The 16,884-nt window shown below is 40.1% G+C and overlaps 1 protein-coding gene across 2 annotated transcripts in view; it reads right to left on the reverse strand.

The window, feature by feature from the left end:
- Positions 1 to 972: 972 nt before the first annotated feature.
- The window catches only part of fbxo41 (F-box protein 41), a 71,288-nt gene continuing 55,376 nt past the window's right edge, over positions 973 to 16,884 (reverse strand). The window contains exons 7-14 of one of the 2 annotated variants that reach the window (XM_051945182.1): positions 12,579 to 12,817; positions 12,344 to 12,459; positions 11,693 to 11,845; positions 8,883 to 8,978; positions 8,646 to 8,764; positions 7,834 to 7,992; positions 7,536 to 7,651; positions 973 to 4,916 (exon numbers count right to left, since the gene is read on the reverse strand). In XM_051945182.1, coding sequence (XP_051801142.1) covers positions 4,854 to 4,916; positions 7,536 to 7,651; positions 7,834 to 7,992; positions 8,646 to 8,764; positions 8,883 to 8,978; positions 11,693 to 11,845; positions 12,344 to 12,459; positions 12,579 to 12,817 — 1,061 coding nt within the window. In that variant the 3' untranslated portion in view covers positions 973 to 4,853. The other variant, XM_051945181.1, reaches the window with a different exon arrangement.

Here is a 16,884-nt window from a genome sequence, read left to right on the forward strand (position 1 = left end):
GTTGCTGGTGGTTTTGTAAGTACAGCCCTTGTTATTTCCTTGAAGAGGTGCGTATGCTCACCCTGAACGCAGTTATCAACCAAAGCGACAGCAGCAGTAACCACGTCAGCGCTGCGTCACCTCGCCTGCCTGCTGTTTCACATCACTGCACTTTTCTGCCGTTATTGTTCTTTGTTCTCATGTGTGACTGAACATTCTGGTACATTGACTGCTGCTCTCATATGGAGCCATAGTGCTGACAGTAAGTTTTGGCATTGAAAAATGTTGAATTGAAAGCGAAAATACAAACAATGAAGTTTCAATCTAAGGTGATCTTTTTTCTCCGCCAAGGAAAGCGGCGGAGTAATCCACGGATTTGATAAAGATTTCTTTATTATTGTGAGATAGCGTCATTGTAACTATGGCAGCATTGCGTCAGCTGCCTGCTGATCATCACATGATTGCGATCCTCCTACAAATTGACAGCGGCAGACCACGAAATTCTTTAAAGATTTCATCCATCAGAAATCATATAACGACTGAGCAGCTTTTTCAGAGTACTGCGCTCTCTGACTGCTTTTCTTGTTACTTGGTGGAGCCTCGGTGGAGTTATGTGATGATCGGCATTGGTTTGACGGTTTGTCTGTTAGCAGCACTACTGAAAAACGGATTTGATGAAATTTTCAGGGAAGGTCAGAATTGGCACAAGGACCAAGTGATTAGATTTTGCCAGTGATGCAGCTTATAGTCTGGATCCCCGGATTAGTGAAAGATTCTGTATCATTGCCAAATAGCGGCCTTCTTGCATGTTAGCACTGTCTCACAAGTACGGCGAAACTTACAAATGCCTTTTAAGAATTACATTTAATGAATTATGAAGGAAGAACACGGAATCATGTCCTATTCCTGGATAATCCTCAGACCCGATACTGATACATTTTTAACAGAAAATGAGCATCATCTTTCAACAAAAGTACCCAAAAAATGAGCAGATACAATTTAAAGCAATTTTATTGATGACAACAAATGAGTGAAAATGAGTAGTAAAACATTTCCATCTATTGCAGTCATCGTAGAAGGCTGATCATCTTTTGGGAAAGTGTTTTTTCAGCGACAAGTCATTTTGTCACCGGAGCAAAATGAAATGAAGTTCATGGATCACTGGGCGTACCTGTCAACGGCAGTCATAAAATGAAAAATTACAAAGACAAACTGCACACTTAATTGCCCAGTTAAGTGTTGAGGTAATGTGTAAAATACTGTTCTGATGAATGGGCAGAGTACAATCATTCATACACAAAAGATGCACAGAGGTAACATGAACGTTCAGACACTGTTTTTCTATTGCACACTGTGATCAATTGGTTTAACGGCAACAGAGGACGCTTGATTTGAGGAAAATAAATAGAGAAACAAATGTGACTGAGGAAGCACCTTGGTTCGTAGGTGATGCTTCAGACTTTAAATCAATAAAATAAATTAGACATTAGTCAGGCTGACATTTGGAGATGCAGAAACCGGAGACGGGAGCCACAAAAAATAAAAAATGAGCTTTCTGGCATTCTCAACAAAGGCTCTGTCACACCTTCAGCACGTCGTTTTTCACAATAAAGCAAATGTACCGTTGGTGTGAGGGTGAAATTTACAGTGTGATGCAAAAGTAAAACGACAACAAATACAAGGGTGAGCGTAAGGTCATATTGGCAACCTAAAAAAGCACTTGAATGTAGTTCAATCAGGTTCAACTTCCCAACCGATGCGAGATATGAGAGAGATGGTGTCAGAGAAAAGAGACAAACTGTTCGTCTGTTCACTTGTAGAAGTTCGTAAGTTATCAGCACGTTTCCAAAAATCTTCCTCTCACGGAACCCATCACGTGAGCGAAGAGTTCCTTAATGTTCTTTTGTCTTTGTGCCACATCAGTAGACATCGCCAGACAGAAACTGGATGACTGACGGGCCCGGTAAAAGTGTTCAGGAAAAAAAGTGCATCATATTTTGTCAAATACTGAGAAATAGCGGAACATTAAAAACAACACTCTTATAATAAACATCTGAAATAGCTTTTTTTTTCTCACTAGTGCAACAACAGACTGGATCAAATAAAGAGAAACGTTATTAACCTGCAGGCAATCAAAGCTCTTTAAACATCTAATAATTTTCTTGCCACAGTAGCAGAACAGTTAAGAAGGCAACTTAATGATTGATGCGTGAACACAAACATGCCAACATTATACACGTCGCTCTTTTTTTTTTATAGAAATAAATAGCTGAATTATCATCTTTATCCTCTTCTTAAATAATTTCCATCTCTATATGACTCTGATGCACATTTAATATAAAGTATCTAATACACAACTGCAATTTCAACACTACTGTTATACATAATATAATTCTCTATGTTTACCTTTCATTCAGCTTTGGAGAGAAAACGCTTACAGAATCAAGACCTGTAAACTTCACCTTTTCCACTCAGTAAGTATGACCTTAGTATTATATAACATCAAATGTTGGTCATTTTTTTCTTGATTTTGCTATATATATTTATATATATATATATTTGTTTTTTTACAAACATTATGTACAGAGTAGCTGATAACGAAGGCAGGATTGTCTAAAACTCAAAAATCGACAAGTGCTTTGTGTTTTCTCTATTGTGTCAGCAAAGTTTCTCACAAACCTTTTTCCTTTAAAAGAACTGAGTGGACAATCGGTACCAGTGTAGGGTAATAATATGCAATACTGATAAGAACATGAAGATATGGACATCCACGACTGTTCCGGAACATCATTACCACAATAAGCAGTTACACAAATCCTCATGAAGAGTTTGGTCGACGAAGTAGCGACCGAAACCAGCAGCTAACAGCATCGATTATCAGTGTTTGTTTAAATTTTAGCAAACCCACATGACTAACGCAGAGGCGTGCAGAGGTGAGCAATCTGCTGGAAATGTGTCGCGTGGAAGATGATGTTCTGCCTGATGTGTGATTCATTTTCAAACCAATTATAAAACTGCGAGGAGCTCTGCTTGAACAGCTGCTCCAGTGATTCAGTATTGCACTTTCATGAAGTTTGGGGGGCTTGAGTTAAAAATCAGCGCAGCAGAATGAGAGAAATCTTGACTTTTGGTCCGTGGTATGCATAAAAGTTTTTTAAAAAACACTGGATCCTGCTCCTCTGTTCCACAGGTTTTGTTAGGCCCTGCATGCCTGGTAAACACCCACATCTTTAACGCTCTACACCCACAATTTAAAGCCCAGGATTTCAGTTACGAGCTGAGATTACCACCAGATCCTCCAGAGCCATGGAACATATTATGCAACTGTTTTCACAGTCTGATTAGTAGTTATTATGAAGTAGTTCTGGATGTATAAAATCAGCAAAATGCAGCGCAGATGCGTGTACAGTAAGAGTCACTACTGCATGTATTGCTACTCATACTTTGAGAATTTCTGCAGCGTACACTGAACTGTAGCCAAATCAGTTTCCTAATTTTGAAGGTGACACCAAAGACCTGATCTCTTGGTTCTGCCAAACAGTGAAGGTGATACTTGTTCCATCCTGTAAAGGGTACAAGTGTCACACTAGCTGGGTGTCAGCTATGTAAGTGCATGGAAACACCAGCAGAGGGAGGCAGAGGATGTCAGCTGATGAATATAAATTAGGATTGTACAAGACCTCGGCCAGGACAAGCCCTATAAATAGGAATGGCACAGTTTAGTATGGTAAAGTATGAAATTCAGATGACATAGAAACACTACAACACCTGTAAACACACCTGGAGACTTTGCACTATATGAAACACAACACCTTAAGAGCTGCTCACACTCAAATCCAACTCCAACAATGTTAGTTGAAGCGACCAAACACCTTCCCTCTGCATTCGATAATGGCACATCGGAGAAAACGCTCACTGGAATGAGGACAGACACCGTCACAAATGGCACCAGTAATATCGGATACTGCTCCCTGTTCTCCCAAGACGAACAGGCCCAGAGATACTACAATGATCAAAAACACCGAATCCGGATTTGTGACATGGTTTTTTTGTTCGTATGAGGAAGCAGAGGATGGTAGAAGAGGCAAAATGCATCGCTGTCATGCAGTGTCTAGAAGACTGTGTGCTGCAGGGAGGCTGTCCTGTCTGTCGCTCTCTCCACAACGCCTAGAGCTGCTGCAGCACATTTCTGTTCTGGGTGGAAGCAGTAAGTGTTCACAGTTGCTCATTGTCCGGTGTTCAGCGTGCGGTAGAGCAGGAAAGGCTGAATGAAAGCCATTCAGTGTATTTATTCATTCACTCATCCGCGCAGACACAACACAAAGCTCCTGTTTACCCTTGAATGAGAGAATTGAAGATCTCTCAAGAAACCTGCCAACATTTTATGTACTTCAGATGAAAGTTTGCTTTTTTTGGATGCATTCTTGGCTCTGGTGCTGTGTGAAGCTCCTCTTAGACAGTTGAAATACAGCGCCACCACCTGACTCCAGGCATTTCAAGAAATGGATCTGTGCGACAATTCATTCCACTTGAATGATGAAAGCAAAAGACGACTGAGAAAGAGGATTCTGACAGTTGTTGAGTTTTTAGAGTGTACAGCAGGCCCTTCGTCGTATTACACAGCGCCATCGTGAGTCCAACAGTCGAACTGAAAATAAGGACATGTTGATTTCAAGCTAATTTTCAAGATTTGTACTTCTGGAATATGCACACTGAGCCCCGGTTCTGGTTCATCATAGGGATCTTCTGTTGTTTCTGTTGGTGTTGCAGATGCATTCAACCCCAGGAAGCGGGCTCAAAACAGCTGAGTCTTTTCGATTGACCGGAGCCATGATGGCGCCTCTCCAAGACTTGACGAATCTGCACGAAAGATGTTAGCAGAGACTGTCTGCTTTCACATGGAGGATTTTGGAGAAGCCAGGTCTCTTTTTCAGAGCCTGAAAGAACAAAGAAAAGAGAGATGTCAGCATCTCATTTTCTCTCTGTGGTTTTTTTCTGATTGCCGAATACCTGACAATCTAAGCAACTGTTCAACGTTTGGCGTCACACACAATTTCATGTTTTCCATGAAAACTCACACTTTCATTCATGTGCTACCATTATTGCACAAGGGTTTTCTAATTATCAATTAGCCATTTTAGTTAACAATGTAGCATTAGAACACAGGAGTGATGGCTGCTGGAAATGTTCCTCTGTACCCCTATGGAGATATTCCATTAAAAATCAGTTGTTTCCAGCTAGAATAATCATTTACCACATTAACAATGTCTAGACTGCATTTCTGATAATTCAATGTTATCATCATTGAATGAAATTGCTTTTCTTTCAAAAATAAGGACATTTCGAAGTGACCCCAAACGTTTGACTGGTATTATATATTCTATTTCGAATTACTTTATCATACTTTATTATCTTGATTTTACAGTGTGTACAATAACTAACGCACTGAGTTGCGGCAGCTTAAGGATGACTTGTTTGCTCAATAAGCTGCACCTCTAGAGAACTTTTTTTCAAATTATATTTACCAGCCAGTCAAGATACAGTTACATCCAGACTTGACCTTTGGGATATAAAATGTCATCACCTTATTCTTTCATCCCAATAAACATTTGTATGACATCGATTGGACTGCTGAATTCTTGAGGTAAGACCAAAAACACGTTTTGTGAGGTCACAGTGACTTCATGCACTCATGAGGTGGAACAGACAACCAGAAAACATGATTCCTCAGCCGTCAGCGGCACGGAGGCATAACAACCTGTGATTCAACAGCTTTTAAAGCTCCGTCTGTGGCTGGTTGTAAGGATGAGTGGATCCTCTCACTGTAAGCTTCTGCTTGTGTGAGTTAGCAACAGCACATCAACAAACAAACACCGCTGGGAGTTCAAGGACTGAGTCATGGTTTAAATGGTAGGTAATTGTGACAAAAATAGATGCAGTATATCCACTTAACTACTGGCTTTACTGTCGGTAATGTGTAAACAGCGGTGCAAAACTCCAGGGATACAAGGACATGACGACTAAAAAAAGAAAAAAAATCCATAGTTAATGAAGTTAACTTCACTGTTAGTCATTACCTTCACACATTCAACACTGCACTGGACGGATGGCAGTATAATCAGTAAAACAGTAACCAGAGTGTGAGCTCACTGAAGGCAAAAACAGCATCTTTCTTTCATTCAGGGTTCTAAATGTGCACATAGAATAATACCTGTGTGGTTCAAAATATGGGGAAAGATTCTTATCTGATCCCTAAAGGTTCAGCCTGAGTGTGGCGTTAGAACAAGGGTGTCAAACTCATTGTAGCTCAGGGACCACTCTGATAAAGGAAATGTTAACCAGACAGTACTACTATGGTCAAAAATATGAAACTATAGGGAAGGTAAGGGTGGGAGAATCGAGAAAAATCAACAAACAACAAATTAAGAATAAGTCATAGTTTTTGTTTTACTATTTAGAAACACAAACAGTTGAATTTGAACAAACCCATGCTGTGCTGGCAATACAACTTTAGAATAAATTGTCAACCACATCTAAAGTAGAAAAGACACTCAATTGGAGATGGGACTAGTTTTGCTCTCAAGTGGGCCGGACCAGTTAAATCACAGCATAATACCATATAAATAACCACAACTTCGAATTTTCCCCATTGTTTTAGTGCAAAAAAGTACATTCTGAAGATGTTCACAGTTACTGAACCATCTTCTTACAAAACATTACGAACAGCCTCAAATTTCTGAAGAAAAACGAGAAATTTTAACAATAGTATGCCTCAGTTCATCATTTACACATTACAACTAACAGATCGCAGTGTATTTACAAAGGCGCAAAACATTTATAGTCCCAGGTATCTGGAACTCAACAATATAGTATTTTACTTTATGATCAAAAGACCTAGAAATTATTTTAAACTTAGTTTTACAAATTTACAATTTGCAGTTACTGTGTTCTCTGTAATTTTTACTCTTTCTAAAGTTGTCCCACGAGCCGGTTTTGACCCGCGGGCCATATGTTTGACACCCCTTCATTAGAATAAAGGTTATGGGATTCTGTATGCTTGTTGCTCATGAGAATGTATCTGCAACTTGACTTTGTGTGTTAACCCTCTGGCAGTGTCTGAGCGTTTCTGGTAACATTTTTAGTCACAGTCAACTCCTTTTTCTCTGTAATATAAAGATGAAGTCATACACTTCTATGGAAACAGCACAGCCATGACTACAACTCCAGAGAAATGAAAAATGTATTCTGTGCAATATACAAAGTCATAAAGGCAAAAATCATAAAATAAAAGTAAAGCTGATTTATTTTGATCATTCATTTAACAAGAATTGAGGGAAAAAAAACGAGAAGCAACATTTAGCTGCTTAATCTGTTTAAACACGGACTGCAGTTCAGCCTAGCTCTGCTAAAATCCAGACTTTTTGCTACATGACCACAGTTGCATTGATGAGCACAGGTTTTTATTTGGGGATCTGAGGATTAACTGTGCTGTATGTTTCATCAGCTGAAATATCTGTATGTTAGTCAAAATAAAAAGTGTTTAGAGGTGCTGTTACCTGCAGCTTGTTAACCATCTCATCAAACAATTTTCTAGCTTCGGGGCTGTTGGGGTCCTCAAAGTAGTCTTCTATACCAATCTGAACCACGATGGACTTCAGGTTGCGGCAGACACCTATGTGATTGGAAAGAGAATTTAAAGAGTACAGCTTATCCAGTGTTCTCATATCAAATTAGACGTTAGATATGCACATTTAGGACATAGTAAAAGCACTTTTGATTTCTTTTTGTGTAATATATGTGGCATGTGAAGCATAATGAAGGCACCACTGTGTACAAAGTGGGTTTCATACTCACTGTTGAAGTGTAGCAGGGCTTTCGGGGTGACTGGTGTGGAGGTGAGCACCAGCATCTCGAGGCCCTTCAGACCTTCTCTGCAAACCTCTGCTGCCACCTCCTGGTTGATTTCACTCACATGGTCCAACTCCAGCACCTGCAGGCGCATGCAGTTCCTCGCTGCACAGGTGGGGGAGATAAAGGAGAATTTAGAAATGACACAGAATGTTGAAATGCAGCACATTTTTTTATTTAGCTAGAAATGGAGCAAGAAAAGGAGACATCCGAGAATATGCAATTGGATTCAAACATCAAATATGAGAAAAACATTGATGAAATCGAGGCTGTCTGCAACTATGCATCCATCCATTCTTTACACACCGCTTTATCCTCACTAGGGTCGTGGGGGGGACTGCAGCCTATCCCAGCTGACTCGGGTGAAGGCAGGGGACACCCTGGACAGGATGCCAGTCTGTCACAGGGCTACATATACAGACACACAATCACACTCACATTCACACCTATGGGCAATTTAGAGTAACCAATTAACCTCAGCATATTTTTGGTATGTGGGAGGAAGCCGGGGTACCCGGAGAAAACCCAGGGGGACAGGGAGAACATGCAAACTCCATGCAGAAAGATCCCACGCCCAGGCTGGGACTTGAACTGGATCTTCTTGCTGCAAGGCGAAAGTGCTAACCACTACTCCACTGTGCAGCCCTGTCTGCAACTACAGTTCATGAATTAGTGTGGCAGTAATGTGAATAATGTATTTTCACACTGTAGTTGAAAGTGTTGGAGTTCATCCAAGTACAAGTGGAATTATTTTTTACCCAGTGAGGCCAGTCCTTGAATCCCACATCCAGCTCCTCCCACTCCAAGAGCACGGAGATGCGGCCAGCATCTTCCGATGGTTTGCAGGCATCGGTTACTAAAGCGAGCAGGTTGTTGGCTGAAAGAAACAAACGTTCCCCAAAATGCACATTCATACCTTTGTTAGCAAGGTTATCATAACAGATGATAGTTCGAGTTACTTTAGCAGAGACACTGCATATTTCTGCATTTATTACCATGGATGCAGTGGAGCCACCTGCAGGGAAATGATGTCTCTACAACCTGCTCCAAGGGCCCAGATCACCTCCTGTCCAACTGGATCTGTGGCACTCCTGGAACAAGATAAACATGTGCAATTAACATCCACATTAGATGCAATATGATGTACACCATTGTTTTAAAGTTTGGGGTCACTTAGAAATGTCCTTAATTTTGAAAGAAAAGCCTTTTTGTTCAATAAAGTTAACATTAAATGAATCAGAAACACAGTCTTAACATTGTTAATGTGGTAAATGACTATTCCAGCTGGAAACGGCTGTTTTTTAATGGAATATCTCCATAGAGGTACAGAGAAACATTTCCAGCAACCATCACTCCTATGTTCTAATGCTACATTGTGTTAGCTAATGGTGTTGAAAGACTAATTGATGATTAGAAAACCCTTATGCAGTTATGTTAGCACATGAATAAAAGTGTGAGTTTTCATGGAAAACATGAAATTGTCTGAGTGACCCTAAACGTTTGAACAGTAGTGTACACCAATCAACCACAACATTATGACCACTGACAGGTGAAGTGAATAACATCGATCATCTTGTTGTAATGCAACGTTCTGCTGGGAAACCTTGAGTCCTGACATTCACGTGAATGTTTGACATTTACCCCCCATGAAACCCCTCCACCATCTTTGATGCCAGTTGCCACCCTCAGCAGGACAATGCACCCTGACACACTGCAAAAACTGCTCAGGAGTGGCCCGGGGAGCACGACAGAACTAAGGTGTTCATCCGGGTTCCACACTCTACAGATACAAATCCTACTGAGCATCTGTGGGATGTGTCAGGATAAGCCTGATCTTGGGAGGTTCCACCCTGCAACCCCCTTCCCCATGACACAAGACATCCCCAGAGGTCCATGTGTCCATGCCCCACTGGGTCAGAGGAGTTTCAGCATCATAAAGGAGACCAACACAATACTAGGCAGGTGGTCATAAGATTATGCCTGATCGGTGTATATAAGGTGATTGATAAGAGAGCATTTCTTCACAGAGTGGTCAAGGGATCTCAGTAGGTAAGTAAAGTTAATTCATATACACACGTGGACAAAATTGTTGGTACCCCTCAGTTAAAGAAGGAAAAACCCACAATTCTCACTGAAATCACTTGAAACTCACAAAAGTAACAATAAATAAAAATTTATTGAAAATTAAATAATCAAAATCAGCCATCACTTTTGAATTGTTGATTAACATAATTATTTAAAAAAACAAACTAATGAAATAGGGCTGGACAAAAATGATGGTACCCACAACTTAATATTTTGTTGCACAACCTTTTGAGGCAATCACTGCAATTAAACGATTTCTGTATTTGTCAATGAGCGTTCTGCAGCTGTCAACAGGTATTTTGGCCCACTCCTCATGAGCAAACAGCTCCAGTTGTCTCAGGTTTGATGGGTGTCTTCTCCAAATGGCATGTTTCAGCTCCTTCCACATATGTTCAATGGGATTCAGATCTGGGCTCATAGAAGGCCACTTTAGAATAGTCCAACGCTTTTCTCTCAGCCATTCTTGGGTGTTTTTGGCTGTGTGTTTTGGATCGTTGTCCTGTTGGAAGACCCATGACCTGCGACTGAGACCAAGCTTTCTGACACTAGGCAGCACATTTCTCTCCAGAATACCTTGATAGTCTTCAGATTTCATCTTACCTTGCACACTTTCAAGACACCCTGTGCCAGATGCAGCAAAGCAGCCCCAAAACATTACTGAGCCTCCTCCATGTTTCACCGTAGGGACAGTGTTCTTTTCTTCGTATGCTTGGTTTTTGAGTCTATGAACATAGAGTTGATGTGCCTTACCAAAAAGCTCCAGTTTGGTCTCATCTGTCCAAAGGACATTCTCCCAGAAGCTTTGTGGCTTGTCAACATGCATTTTTGCAAATTCCAGTCTGGCTTTTTTATGAGTTTTTTTCAGCAGTGGTGTCCTCCTTGGTCGTCTCCCATGAAGTCCACTTTGGCTCAAACAACGACGAATGGTGCGATCTGACACTGATGTACCTTGGCCTTGGAGTTCACCTTTAATTTCTTTGGAGGTTGCTCTGGGCTCTTTGGATACAATTCCAACGATCCGTCTCTTCAATTTGTCATCAATTTTCCTCTTGCGGCCACGTCCAGGGAGGTTGGCTACTGTCCCGTGGGTCTTGAACTTCTGAATAATATGAGCCACTGTTGTCACAGGAACTTCAAGCTGTTTAGAGATGGTCTTATAGCCTTTACCTTTAAGATGTTTGTCTATAATTTTTTTTCGGATGTCCTGGGACAATTCTCTCCTTCGCTTTCTGTTGTCCATGTTCAGTGTGGTACATACCTTTTCACCAAACAGCAGGGTGACTACTTGTCTCCCTTTAAATAGGCAGACTGACTGATTATGAGTTTGGAAACACCTGTGATGTCAATTAAATGACACACCTGAGTTAATCATGTCACTCTGGTCAAATAGTTTTCAATCTTTTATAGAGGTACCATCATTTTTGTCCAGGCCTGTTTCATTAGTTTGTTTTTTTTAAATAATTATGTTAATCAACAATTCAAAAGTGATGGCTGTTTTTGATTATTTAATTTTCAATAAATTTTTATTTATTGTTACTTTTGTGAGTTTCAAGTGATTTCAGTGAGAATTGTGGGTTTTTCCTTCTTTAACTGAGGGGTACCAACAATTTTGTCCACGTGTGTAGCATCTTTCACAGCACAGTAGCAAAGTGCTTAACAAAGAAAATCCTCATTAGGCCATGAAATCAACAAAGAGAGAAAACAAAAGTGTGATGTTCACCTGTAGGTTACAGCCTGAAGGGCCCGGCAGTAGCAGCTGGCCAGCCAGAGAGAGCGATCAGTCAGCAGGTTGGGGCAGTGAGAAATCTTCAGTATCAGCAGGTTACTTCCTGTGGCCTTTAACAATGCCTCCAGACCCTCTTCCAGACAGCCACTTCAATAAAAATGGAAAGGATGGTAAATAGACAAGTCATTCTTCTGTCCTTCAGCACTTCAGCTGCGGCAGCACTTCCACCATCATGAGCACATTATCCAAATGTTCCCATAATGTTTGCAGCACTATGTGCAAGAAGCAGCATGCCTCTGTAGCGTCTAAGAGCACCTTCTGTTGTATAATCTGTCTCCTTCACACAAACAACTTTGCTTTTCCCACTCAAATCAAAACCTCTGCTTGTCCTCTTCCAGGAAATGAAGGCTGATATTTTACATGCTGAGCATAATCAGACAGCACAAAAATGTCAGTATTCATCACTCGCGTTCTTCCTGTTGGCTTCCTCTCATCAGTCACTGTTTGTGGAGTCATTCGGCATGTCACTCACTTTGCAAGGCAGTGTGTCGAATGAAGCCAAAACAATACACAGTGCCGTGATGACCACCTCAGAGTGACTAGGCAATAAAAACCTGTGCTGTTTCTACTCTATGTGTGTCTCACCGTGTGCTTTTAAGGTAGTCCTCCTTGGTTTCCTTCTTGCCCCGCTGTCTTGGTTTGAGGTTTTGCAGGATTAGAGAGTGCGTCTGAGTACACCACTGAGACAATGTGCCCAGGAACTAAGAAAAGACACAGAGAGAGAGAAAATATTGTGACAACAATTGCAGTAACTGAACCACATGCTTCTGCTTTGCAAGTCCTCTTGGCAGCAACCTGTATGCAACATCTCCATGTTCACCTTGGAAGAAATGCGAGCGTTCTCTAGCAGCACTCTGGTCCACACTGCCGGGTGACGGGCCACAAACTTCCAGTTGCGGCAGACTTCAGCAGCTCTCAGCAGGGTTTTGGTGTCCAAGTAGGTGAAGATACAGAAGAGAGCTGCACGCATCTTCAGGATCTCTGGGCTGATCACCTCGTTGGATTTGGACGGGCTCTTTTCATGGCGGCAAGGCTTGCTGTAGACCCCTTCAGACCGCCCTGTGGCAAGAAAAGAGCCTTTAAACCCTTTAGCACAGTTATAAAATATGTTTAAGTTACTGCAGTTGAACAGAGATGGATGGATGCATGGATGGATGGATAGATAGATTAAACCTTTACTGATCCTGCAGGAAGGGAATTATTAGTGTTACAGCAGCGAATACAAAAAATAGTGCAAGAAAAGAAAAAGAGCAGCACACAATGCACACAGATATAGTCATTTTCTTCTTCTAAAAGAAATATAAATGTGTACAGAAAAAATTCTGAGAAACTGCACAGTGTTCTTATATACATTTTTGTTGCACAGCTAGTGGGTGAGCTGAACTACTGGGAGCTTGATAGTACAGTCTGACTGCAGCAGGAAGGAAGGACCTGCGGTATTTCTTCTTCAGACACCGCGGGTGAAGCAGTCTCTCACTGAAGGAGCTTCCCAGTGATCTTACTGTTTCCCGCAGGGGGAGGGAGGCGTCCTCCATGATAGACAACAGCTTTGTCATCATCCTCCTGTCTAACACCACCTCCACAAGATCAAGGGGGAAGCCCAGGACAGAGATGGCTTTCTTTACCGGTTTGTTCAGTCTACACTCTCTCAAAATACTCAAAACATGCAGTTGTTGTGCAAATGTACTTTTCCTGAGACCAAATCTAAAAAAGAAAAAAAAAAATAGGAGAAAAGAATGTTTGAAAATGTTTTTAAAATACCAAATAAGTTCTGGAGTTCCCCCTAAAATTACATTTTTCTCTTGTTCCACGCCCCTGATGACCACACTGAATCTCAAACAGAACAGCTAAAATAAAATTTAAATCTCCTTTTTTGGTATTATTTTTTATTTATGCTTCTTGTCATTATGGGAACAAATTTCTGAATATTTCTGAATCTAATAATATTTAAATAATAATCATTATGCATGGAATGTGTGTCCCACAACAACCCTGTTAGCATAACCTTTTTAACTGGTATAAGAAAAAGAAAACAGTGAATCACATGAAACACTGGAATTAAAATCATCATACAGTTTTCCAAAAGAATGGGTAGAGCAAAGCTATGTCCTCTCTTCTATTTTTCATATTTTCATAACATTGTCAGCCTTTATTGAATGTTTCACTCTACCTCACACACCTTGTTATGCATATTATCAGGATGAGACAAATTAATTTGACTTTTTCCATCAGTCAGTCTGTCCTCTTGGTCAGCAGTAACAGCTAGCTAAATATCTAGCTTCTACTGCTGAGAAAAAGCTAACATTAGCATGGATTAGCAACCCTGTTACTGTGATTAGAGTAGGGTTAGCAAACAACAAATAAAACATGGAATAAAAATGGTATCATTGATGTGTAAGCTGAACCAATCAAGCCTTTGATAGTTTATTACCTATTATTGATGAATATCCAGCAGAAAATTGTAAAAGAGAAGGTTTGTTTTTGTCAAAAATTTTGAAGCCCAAATGTCCTCCAATTCTAGAGTGACCATAAACCATTTGTATATACTGTGTTTTCCTGTTTCTTTATTGTCACGGTTATCTTTTATGTTTGCTTTTTGTGAAGCACCTCTAATTGCTCTACTTACTATGATCATTATATGACTTTTGATTATTTTTTTGTTCAATCAAGTGACTAACTCCAAGCTGTCCTTCTAAAGCAATTTTCCTAACAAAATACACATAAATGCCCTTAAACAGTGCTAAATGATATTCTGTCACACGGTGGCGCCAACCTTCAGCAAGACACTAATTGTGATTACATAATTCTCTTTTCTTCTCTTCTTTTCTCTCTGTCCATTGTACCACGTGTCCAATCCGAGCCTGGCTTATTCGTCCCGGCGAGAATGCTCCTGGATGACTCATGTCATCTTTGGCCTTGGAAGGCGTCTGCTCGAAACCATCGGGGCTATGAACCATTGCTTACACTCTCACTCTCTTTTCCTCTATCTCTCTCTCTCACTCTTATTCTCTCACACACATGCCACCTACGCTCAAGATTGCCAAATGAACTAAAAAAGCCAAACTGTGTGTTACATGCTGAGAAAAAAGGGAAAAAAAACCCCTGTGTGCTTGTAGATACATACCATCCAATCAGACCTGGCAGAGATTCTCCCAATAAGGAGAACTACGTCAGAGCAGAGGAATGCCAGTAACATGTTGAGATTTACGTGAGAAAAATCTTTTTACTTAATGGGGGCTGTCATGGCAGTTCATATGAATTTGTCATCGAGCTCTGGCCCATTTTCACTTCATGTTTTTTCCAGACTGCCCGGGCCCACCTGGTATTTAGAAACTCAACAGAAGGCGGAAAAAAAATGGAAGGCTGCAGCAGTGAGTTTAAGGATCTTGGCATGGCGAGAAGTTAACAGAGAAATGCACAATCTGTGGCGGATCGGAATTGTGCAGGGTGTCTAACTTGGCTCAGCACAAAATCGAATATGAGAGAAAGAACTGAGACATTATAATAGACAAATAATGGAGAGACACGCAGAACAAAAAGAGAACAGCACTTGCAGCAATGTATGACTTGTTTTTTTTATCATCTACACTGGTAAACAAAGTGTAAATACCTCAACAACGAGAGGACATTAGCTGGTTAAATCACAATTCTGTTTACTGCAGCGCACTTGTAGAATAAAATACTACCTACTCCATTGTGTAGCAAGTCGTTAGTACTGCTATATGTTATACGCTATTGCTTTTACTTTTTATATATTTCTTCTTTTAAGATGGATTTTATATATTTTTGTATTTGAATTTTATTTCTTTTTTTTATTTTATTGCTGTCTTGCTGGTTTTAATGTTTATGTAAAGCACTTTGAATGACCTTGTGCTGAATTGTGCTGTACAAATAAACTTGCCTTGCCTAATCAATGCGGATAATATTAACAATATTTATCAACCCTAAACTGATCAATTCTTTATATCCGTTTCTGTTAGACCCAAACAAAGCAAAGCTCTTTTAAGTTACTATGCAGCAGAAAGAAGCGACTTCTTGATGTTTTTAAATGTATTCCAACTTTACTGTAGTTTGTTGAATTCACTGCAGCCTAAAACTGAACTGTAAACAAACAATAACTCTATATCTGGTTAAATCCAGCTATTATTATTAATTACTACTGAATTTTGTCTTAATTTTTCACTTCATTTTTCTCCATATTAATGATTTTTATCTTGATATTTTGCTTTCTTAAATAGGATTTTGATGCTTGTGTAACGGTCAGTGGTGCAGCAGTGGATGTGGGTTAAATATATATGTATTAGTCAGATATATTATACCATAGATATATATTATTTTATTGTTCTTTTATTGCTATTATGTTTATTGTTATAATTATGATCACACAAAGTTTGGTCTGTCTCTCAGTTGAGTGGAACCTTCACTGGGGGGGATTTTTGTACCCCACATACACTTTTAGTCACCCTGTCCCGTTCTATGAATTTGTTTTTCCCACTTTACCTCTCCCCTTTTGTTTATGTGTTCCTAGAGCGAGGTAATCGAGATTGTGCTATTGTAATTTGTGTGTTTTAATGTAATACAATTGTACTTAGAAGTTCACTTTCCCATTGTAATATATGCATTTCTGTAGATTTGTGTTCTTTTTTTTGACTGTAAAGGTAGGTGCTCCCTCTTGTACTGCTCATGCATTGAATGTTTCTGCATTCTGCCCTTTTGTTTATGCATTCTGAGAGAGGGAAGTACAAGTCTTGTAATACGGAAGATTTTGTGTCTTATTTAATGACCGTAAAGAACAAAAAAGATCTGTGTCGGCTGAGTAAATACGACACAGAGAAGAGAAGGTTACACTTGCTTTGATTTTGCATTATATAAAGCATTTAGAAATGTGTGTGTTTTAACAATCTGCAGCAGAACTGGAACCTATCCTCTGGTTGTAGACTGAGCTTTGGTCAGTGACACAGCTCCTGCAACGTTACAGCGACTGCAACTCAACCTGACCTAGATCCAAATGCGTCCCTTCTCTTATGGGAGTCATTTTTAAGGGCTTTATCCTGTGAATCCTGGCTCCTATGCGTCTGACCTACTGGCTGAATATTAGGTTGAATAGAGCGTGTGGGACACAGGAT

The sequence above is a fragment of the Acanthochromis polyacanthus genome, chromosome 3, assembly GCF_021347895.1.
Source record: "Acanthochromis polyacanthus isolate Apoly-LR-REF ecotype Palm Island chromosome 3, KAUST_Apoly_ChrSc, whole genome shotgun sequence".
Classification (NCBI taxonomy): Eukaryota; Metazoa; Chordata; class Actinopteri; family Pomacentridae; genus Acanthochromis; species Acanthochromis polyacanthus.